This window comes from Sinocyclocheilus anshuiensis, unplaced genomic scaffold, assembly GCF_001515605.1.
Source record: "Sinocyclocheilus anshuiensis isolate Anshui unplaced genomic scaffold, SAMN03320099.WGS_v1.1 scaffold1460, whole genome shotgun sequence".
NCBI classification, from domain to species: domain Eukaryota; kingdom Metazoa; phylum Chordata; class Actinopteri; order Cypriniformes; family Cyprinidae; genus Sinocyclocheilus; species Sinocyclocheilus anshuiensis.
Window position 1 is genome coordinate 197,832 of NW_015542407.1, and position 9,427 is coordinate 207,258.

Here is a 9,427-nt window from a genome sequence, read left to right on the forward strand (position 1 = left end):
ATAGTTTAATTATTTATTAGCTTTATTTAATTTAGTTTTAGATATTTTAGTACTTCAAGTCACACTAAACGAAAATGAGAAATGTTGCCTTGGCAACTAGCTGAAATAACATAAGCTCAAGTTTCTTTCTTTCTTAATTTAATATTTCATTTCAGTTAATTTTATTTTATTTTATTTTAAATAACAATAATGTTTTTTTTATGGTTTTAGTTTTGGTTAACTATAATAACCCTGATAATAATAATAATAATTATTATTATTATATAAAATATTTTAAAAAATGTAAATATTATTATTGTAATATTTCACTGTAAAATAAAAACTGAGTATTTAAGAAAAATAATTTAAGAGTGTTATTTTACAGTACAGCACTGTAAAATTACAATACTAATATTTAGGGTTGTCTTAATTTCATCATTTTCAAATGTTAAACCATCAATCTTTTATTTTGTGACCATAAAGCTTATTTTTTGTGGATAGCAGCCAGTTTATAAGCACTTCTCATCACAAGTTTGGGAAGATGGTTGAAAAAGAAAACAGTGCCGTCACTGCCGTGCTTCACTCTGAAATCGTATTTATTTCATTAAACACAGCCTTTGCACACTATTCGCACTAATAATCGCACTAAGTCATATCACAATTTCGGTTTTATTACAATTAATCGTGCAGCCCTACCATATAGTATTCACAACTTTCAAAATTTAAACAGTTTTGATGAATAAAAACAAAAGTTGTCTTCTACTTCATAAGAATTTTTCATGTCAATTGCAGGAAAATGCAACTACCCAAGTACAGGTAACTGCATTAATCATTTACAGTACATATCATCAGTTAACAGGCTTACTGGGTCAATGCCGTCTTTCTCCATGCGTGCTCTCTCCAGGTAATAACCTCGATCCGCCACGTTCAGCCTCTTCCAGCTGTCGCTGATGCATTTGTTGATCTCAGACTGCGGCAGGTCCGGATGCTCCTGCTGGACGCTCTGATGCACGTCGAAGTAATACAGCAGATACGCTGACCTGTGACAGCAGACGGGCCGTTAGTGCCGGAAAACAAATACAAGTGTACTGCCTGTGTGTTCATGTTTCTCAGGGAAGATCTACCTGGGCTTCTTGGGTTTTTCTGAGTTTTCCATGCTGCCTTTGCTCTTGCGTTTCTTCTTGGGCGAAGGAAGTTCCAGAAGCGTGTAGCAGCTCTCCACCTCCATCTCCCCATAGATGGCCTCCATCTCTGAAGACACAGAGAAAGAGAATCAAAGAACTAGGATAGAGGCCTTTAAAATCAAGTCATTTATGTATTACCAATAAAATTAGGTCGGTATCATTTGGATTAACTGTTCACTGGATTTATCCTTTAAAACGGGTGATTACAAGGTTTTGGAAATACTTTTTTAATGAGAGAAATGAGAGTATTGTCTTTTCATAAATACAAAAATAATACAAATATTGAAATGCAACTCAAGAGAAAAGATGTCGTATGTCAATGATGTTGAATTTAAAATATGTAATATTACATATAGAAAATTCAGTAACACTTACAATAAGGTTCCATTAGTTAATTAACATGAACAATACATTTATTACAGTATTTATTCATTAATACAGTCGTTCATTGTTAGTTCATGTTAATTCACAATGCATTAACTAATGTTAACAAGCACAACTTTGGATTTTAATAATGCATTAGTAAATTTTGAAATGAACATTAATGCTGAAGAAGCATTGTTCATTCTTAGTTCATGTTAAATAAAGTAGTAAACTAATGAATGAACGTTATTGTAAAGTATTACCAAAGGTTTTTTTTAAATGTTAATTTTATTTCAGATGAGTATATAATTTTTAAATTGGTTTTGGTTTTAGTTTTAATAATAATAAATGTTGAAATGAAAATTAACTAAGATTAATAAATGATGTAGAAGTATTGTTCATTCTTAACTAATGTTAACTAATGAACCTTACAGTAAAGTGTTACCGAAATTTCTTTATCCACACATGTAAATGGGCACCACAAAAACCTACTTTTGCCCCTTTTAAAATAAAAATAGGACCTGCTTATTTTTACAGCAAAAAGAAATAACAAATCAAAAATGACTGTAAATTACTGCAAAGCCTTAACATTATTAAATTATTATTATTAAATATAACTATCAAATTATTTTTAAACTATATATATATATATATATATATATATATATTATTTTGCAAGATATATTTTCTATTATAAATATTTTTTCCTATTTAATTTTGTCAAGAAATATCGATGAGGAGCTGCTCTTGACAGGTTTCGTTACATTCCTTACATGATACTGATGTACTTCAGGGAATACTATGGTATTACTATTGTACATGCACAAAACATGGTACTATTTTATAAACAAGGTAATAGCTGTTAGTATTAGTTAACAGTGTGCTGCTGGAGTGCAGCTGGAGCAGATGCAGGTAAACAACAGCAACATTATTTGGACCGCATCACGTGACACTCCTTAACCGCCTTCACACACACAAATATGATTTTAACTGCAGTTTATTTACATAAAGGCATGGTTTGAGTGGTTAAAGCGGCTGTCGGAGTGTTTGCGGGCACGTCCGAGTGTGTTTTGTTCGCTCCCGATGTCGCTTATTGTTGAGCGCTGATACTGACTGTCCGCGGCCAATGAGCGCGTCTCTTATTGAAGCCTTACCTGGTCCTGAGCGAGCGCGGGATCGGTCCAAATCCAGGCGAACCTCTCCTCACACCGGCGCTAAAGCTGTGGGACCGGCGGTCCGGATCATGTGTGTGTGCGGGGCGAGGGTTCAGTCGCTGTTTTAGCGTGTGTTTCCTGCAGTATAGTGCTGTAAAATGGCGGAGGAGAGATCAGATGAACAACTGGAGGCCCAATGAGAGTTTGGTCTGCAGCGGCTGCAACTGAATACAGTACGACTTTTATTTTGCCCTCGGATATTTTCACACTGTTTTATTTAATTTTACATGTATGTAAAAGCCATATCGTGACACCTATCTACGTTAATAACTTTCCTAGGATACATAAAAGTGTTCTTCCCGCAGTTGGCGCTTGGTGGCGTCGAGCGCCGATTCTTCCGTTGAGTCGTGTTCAAAACTCGGCATGTTTTCATAATGCTGGCGTTTGTATCCAAGAGACATTAGCATCATATAAATCTTTTGATTGCAGGCATCTTTTCCTGAGACGCAAACAGAAACCATCCCCTTCGATCTCTGTAGAATGATAACACACAGCTGTAATGAGCGACGGTGATTAACCGTGAAGAGCGATGAGAAAAGTAACGGGTGTCACGTGACATCGCTGTCTACCGTAGCAGCGTTTATTTACGCCTCAGTAATGACACTGAAAAACTTTAATAGGCATTACATTGAAAAAAAACATAGATTTATAATGTGATTTTTATTATTTCTACCTGAGAAATTTCGAGTCGCTAAGCTTTGTCTATTTTTGAGAAGCTCATGTATTTATAATCGCAATTTATACATAACGTTTCTTTTTTGCTTATATTGTTACTTCTAACGAAAACATAATAAGATCAAATATATTCACAGCAGTCAGGCGTGATTTGTCGTGATGATTCAGATTCAGACCAGGCGAGTCGAGCGCAGATTGAATCGTTTGTCATTTCTGCAGTATGGCGGAGGACAAGGTGAGAGAAAGGCTGGCTGTCTGTAAAGCAAACCCTGTTTTAAAATAAATTACTGTACAGATAAGAACAAACCGGGTGTGTCGTGTATATTTAAGCGCTGTGCTATCAATGGCAGCTGCTGTTTGTTAATTAGCGCTGTTGTAAAGCTTTATTGGAGTTATGTAAAGTCACTGCTGTGTTTCTGAACTCTTGGCATTTGACAGCTCATAGAAAACAAAACATCAAACATAAGATCTCGTTAACCAGGCTGAAAGTGCCTTGAAATCGAGTAAAACGGATCACTGTCGTCAAGCTGTCATCTGTGTTGTCTAATCATATCTAACAGCATGCTTTGGGTCATCGGTAGGGCTGGGTATCGATTCAGATGTCCCGATTCGATTCTCGAATCGACATCATTTAAAAAAAAGATTAATCGAAAAATCAATTTTTTTGACCAGCCCTAGTCATTGGTCTGATGTGTGTTGGTTCTGTTTCAGGATCCGGTGACCCGACTGAAGGATCTGGCTCAGCTCAAAGACCAGCTGGAGGAGATCCAGAAGAAGGTGGAGAATGAGGTTCAAGCTGGAATCCCTCAGGTACCACAGAACCACGACTGATCCTAAATATTACTAAAGAACACGCACAGAAAGTGTGGTGCTGTACTGATGAATAGTTTTGTTTTGTAATGAGATGGTCCCCTTGTGAGGGACCCCAGTGATAAATATAAAGGTAGCTGTAAATTTTTATGTATAAAATCAATTTATACTATGTGAGGATAATATTATATTTATTATTATTATGACCAGTTTTATTTTAGTATAAAGATAGTATTTTAATTTGTTTTAGTTTAAAAAAATTATTTTTTTCTGATTTCATTTTTTTGTCTGTTTTTGGTAGTTTTATTAGTATTTAAATTTTAAATTTGATCTATATTGTTTGTATTTTCATTTATATTTTCTGTTTTCGTTTTGATTTTAGTTAAAGTATTAGTAATTTTGTTGTGTGTTTTTGATAGTTTAATCTTTTTTTTTTTATATATGTTTTATTAATGTTTATTTCAGTTTTATTAATTAATTGTATTTTAGTACATTAGTATAAACTACGTGAAAATGAGAAATGTTGCCTTGCCTAAAATAGGTATATTTAAAAAAAAAATCTTTAACTTTTATTTCAAGTAACAAGTTTTTCATGGTTTTAGTTAACTGTCATCGCCCTGATTATGACAACAACATTAAATAAATGTTTCCAAATTAAATAAATAAATAAAACATATTGTTAAAATATTTTCTTGAAAAAAAAATGATGATTTTTTTTTACCTGTCTTTAGAAAGCAAAATATTTATGAATATTATTATTGTTTTTGTATGTATTATTGTAATTATATTATTAATTTGATTAAAAATATAATTTCGTGAATAAAAAAATACATAATAGCTTAAGTGTATTTTGTAAAATAAATAAATCCCCCAAATTTTTTACGGACCCCCTACCACCCCCTTGACATCCCCGGACCCCAGTCCAAAAAACTCCTGTCCAATTAAAAATAAGAAAAAGTAGTATTTTCTAAACATGTTGCACTTCATATACATTAAGATTGACAGCCTGCATGCTTCCCAGCAGCTGAAACTGGCTGTCCTGTTTGTGTTTCTTAGGGTGGCTCATTTTTAGCGTCTCCTTTCCTGAAAGGATTCCTGGCCGGGTATGTGATTTCCAAACTGCGTTCCTCAGCCATCCTGGGAGTGGCTTTGGGAACCTTGACGGGGATCTACGCCGCTCAGAACTATCAGGTGCTCAACATCGAGACGAGCCTACGAGACTTCCTGAACTCTCTGAAGAAAGGACCGAGTGATTAACAACTCCTTAGCAACCAAATTCAGACTAAAGAGGAGAACATGCGCCATTGCTGCTTGCTTTTGTGTCATTCAGTGCCACATCAGAGCTCCTTCCCTCCTAAACAATACTGTTGGATTAGATAAAACCGTGTTTCGAGGTCTATATATGAGTGTGGATTTGGACTTTAATAATGAAGACTGTTATGATGAAAAGTGGGCGTCATGTAGGGCTGCACAATTAATCAGAATAAAATCAAAATCACAATAGAGCTTAGTACGATTATCAAATTGCAATGGCCATTTAATTAAATAAATATGTGATGCATGTTTCAGAGTGAAATGTGGCACTGTGCTCAGTAGGTTTAACATTTGAAAATGAAGAAATTAAGACACATAAATATTAGTATTGTAATTTTACAGTAAAAAATATGTTACATGATATTTTGTTATAATATTTTTCTTAAATACTCAGTTTTTTTTTTAAAGTGCAATTACAATTGTAATATTTTTATTTAGTAGTAATAATTGTACAGCTGTACTATAAGATAAATTTATTATATTATAATATCATTCTTAAGTACTATTTTTTTATTTTACATTGAAATCACAGTAGTAATATTTCTTTTTTGTATATTTATTTAGTAGCAATAATAACAATTTAGTAAAAAAAGTAATTTTACAGCTGTACTGTAAAATAAAATTCTTATACACACACATATATAAGTAGAGTATTATAATATTATTTTTAATAGTATTAATATAATTTTTCTTGAATACTTGTTTTTTTTTTTTTTTTTACAGTGAAATTACAATATTCATATTTTTATTTAGTAGTAGTAAAACTAGTCATTTTTATTATTGTTGTTATTATTTTATAATCATATGGATATATAATCACAAAATCTTTGGCCAAATTGCGCAGTCCTACAAACTAGCACAGCAAACCTCAAAAAAATAAAAAAGAATCATTTCAATCAAAATGTTTATTAAAATTCTTAACAGATTTTTAGCCCCCAAATCATGCAGCTCTAGCATCATGTCCGTTTTGTTTCATACTTCACCGTTGAAGACTTACGGTTGTCCCGGTGCTTTGTTTCAGTCTTTTGTAGAACTTCTTCCTGTACTTTCAGAAGCAGCTGTTGCATGATTGTGATAGATAATGTAGACCCTCCTTCTCCTGGTTCTTATTTACGGTTCCCATGCTCCTCTCATCTCCCTCACGGCCGCGTTCCCTTCAGCCCGTCGTCATGTGTGCTTCTGATCGAGTTCATCAAGCTCGTGGTTTCGTTCGCAGCTCTTTTGGCGTCTGGGAATCTATCCTGCCTCAAAATATCAGTGTTGACGGTGGCGCCGTAACTGCCCGAGTTTGTCACAGCTACTCCAGTTTGGATTGGGAAGCGTCAGACGAATCCACCGTCAGGCTTCACGTCTCATCCCGGGGTCTGCTGTTGGTGCTTGTCTATTGTTTCATCTCAGGATTGGCCGCCGTTTACACCGAATGGGTGCTGGAAACCCAGCATCTGCCTTTGAGTCTCCAGAACTTGTTCCTGTATGTCTTCGGCGTGGGAATCAATCTGGCGTCTCATCTCTCTGGCGGTGGGCGGCAGTGGTTTTTTTGAGGGTTTCTCCACTCTCCTGTGGCTCATTGTTGTGGGACAGGCTGCTAACGGGCTCCTCATGTCCGTCGTCATGAAACACGGAACGGGAATCACGCGGCTGTTCGTCATCTCCTCTTCTATGCTGGTGAATGGCGTGTTGTCATGGGGGATTCTGGGAATGCATCTCACACCTTACTTCCAGTTTCCCGTGCTGCTGATTGGATGGGCCGTATACCTGTATTACAGGTAGATGGGACGCCACCAAAGATGACTTTATTGCTGATTTTATTGTTTATTTTTTCAGCATGTGCCCTCAGATATCTCTGTCTTCTGCCTTTGTCCTCCTTCTAGAAGTGCATCTTTACTGTGAATGAACATCGTCTCATCAAGACTGAATGTCTGCTAATGTATTGTTTTTATTCATATGCAGTATTTTATTTTCAAAATAAATGTTGAAATGAATGGTACAGCACACATATATATTTAAGGCATATTTATGCAAATAAATACAATGGATCATTCAGTGGCCTGGTCAAGTGTTTTTAATAATGAGGTGTTTAATATTTATTATACAGAAAAATGCTGTGTCTTTCTGATCGTTGTTTTATTTTTTATACTATAATATTATTTATTAATATTTTGAATTTGTTTTATTTTATATTTTCTGTTTTATTTTTGTCATTTTATTTAATTTAAGTTAATCTTCAGTGTGGAAGATATTCATTTTGCACTGCATGCAACATTTAATGCCATGACTACGAATTTCTATAGAGTTTCTGCTTTGATTTAAGATGTTTTTAGGTCTTCATTTATGGAAGGGCAAATTAAGACTTTTTAAGACCCACAGATGAATTAATAAGCGTTGGATCAGATGTGTCATGGAGTGGGATTGAGAGCTTTCTGGAGCTGCAGGTTTTGTGAGGACAGATGAACAGCATCCTGAATGGTGTCTAACAGCAGATTACTGTACCTTCTCTCAGACTTAAAAAATAAACATAAATAAAAACAAATTGTAATAAAAAAAAGAAACCAGTGTAAATGCTGACTCAGTGTAGATGTTCACCTGCAGACTCTCTTCTCTGAGGTTACTGATCTGCTGTTGGTGTTGTCGGTTCTGGTTCTCCAGGCCTCCCACAGTCTCTTCCAGCTCCTACCATCAGGAAGACGGTACCGGAGCATCAGAGCCCGCTCCGCCAGACTGCTCAACAGCTTTTTCCCCCAGGCTGTGAGAGCCCTGAACTAAAATCACCCCGCGACAATAAAGCTCAACTTGACTTGACTTGACTTGAGGTCTGCATACACCTGCTGGTTCTCCCTGCGTAGTGCCTCCATCTGAAGAACCAGGATGTATCTCTCTCTGCACAGGTATGACGTCTCGCCCTCCACACCAGCCATCTGCAGACAGGACAGAGTCAGTCACATGATCAGAACGGCCCGTTTGAGCTCTGCTTGTCTGCCTCAACCAGAACTCACTTGAAAGCCACAATGATAACTGTTATAGGTCTAAAACACTGACAACTATTTATATACAACATTTTATAAACGCATTGACCAATCAGAAGCCAGGACTGGACATATCTGTTTGATTACAAACACAATAAGCTTAAAGCGCACACAAAGGTGAATAGGGAGAACATTTTGATATAAATACATGACTGTATTTTTTTAGATGTATTGATTTTTGTTCTTTTTCATGATGTCCGCCGCTCTCACCTGCTCCTCCTGTAATTCTCTCTCCATCTTCATCAGTTCATTCTCGATCAGTCTCTCGTGAGTCTCTCTTTGTTTTATTCTGCGCTCCAGGAGTTTCTCATGATCCGCCTGAGACACACACACACACACACACGTTTACTTAGCTATCTAAATGGGGACATTACATAGACTTCTATTGTTTTTATATACAGATAGCTATATTTGTCAGGTTTTGCTCACTTTTGGGTACAAATTTGTTCCCAAAATATGGTTAAGTAGGTACACACACACACTAGTGCTTAAGAAATCATGAAGTAGAGTATTTTTTTTTTCATAAATGTGAGATTATTTTAATGTATGCATTTTGTATTATTTATAAACAATCATAATTTCACATAGATTCATAAAGACGAGTCATCTGTAGTTTATGTTTCACTGGTTGATCAGATTGTGTACATACTGTATGTGCTTACTTGCATTTTTCTAATTTAATTCAACTTCTTCATTACAAATGATATAAGCAACCAGTGTTGGTACTGTTAACTAAAACTATAATTTCTTTAAATAAAGCTGAAATAAAATCTATCAAATAGAAGACAAATAGAAATGTTGCCTTGGAAACTAACTGAAATAAATAAGTTTAATTAAAGTGCAAAAAAAAAAAAAGCTGAATAGA

At 35.2% G+C, this 9,427-nt stretch overlaps 1 protein-coding gene and 1 pseudogene across 1 annotated transcript in view; one reads left to right on the top strand and one right to left on the bottom strand.

Annotated features, from left to right (window-relative positions):
- The window catches only part of hmgxb3 (HMG box domain containing 3), a 27,410-nt gene extending 24,449 nt beyond the window's left edge, over window positions 1–2,961 (bottom strand). Inside the window, exons 1-3 of the mRNA XM_016492290.1 lie at window positions 2,681–2,961; window positions 1,104–1,230; window positions 845–1,019 (exon numbers count right to left, since the gene is read on the bottom strand). Coding sequence (XP_016347776.1) covers window positions 845–1,019; window positions 1,104–1,228 — 300 coding nt within the window. The 5' untranslated portion in view covers window positions 1,229–1,230; window positions 2,681–2,961. The remainder of the gene's footprint in view (window positions 1–844; window positions 1,020–1,103; window positions 1,231–2,680) is intronic.
- A 3,341-nt stretch (window positions 2,962–6,302) lies between these two features.
- On the top strand, window positions 6,303–7,528 carry LOC107693054 (probable UDP-sugar transporter protein SLC35A4; annotated as a pseudogene).
- Window positions 7,529–9,427: the final 1,899 nt, after the last annotated feature.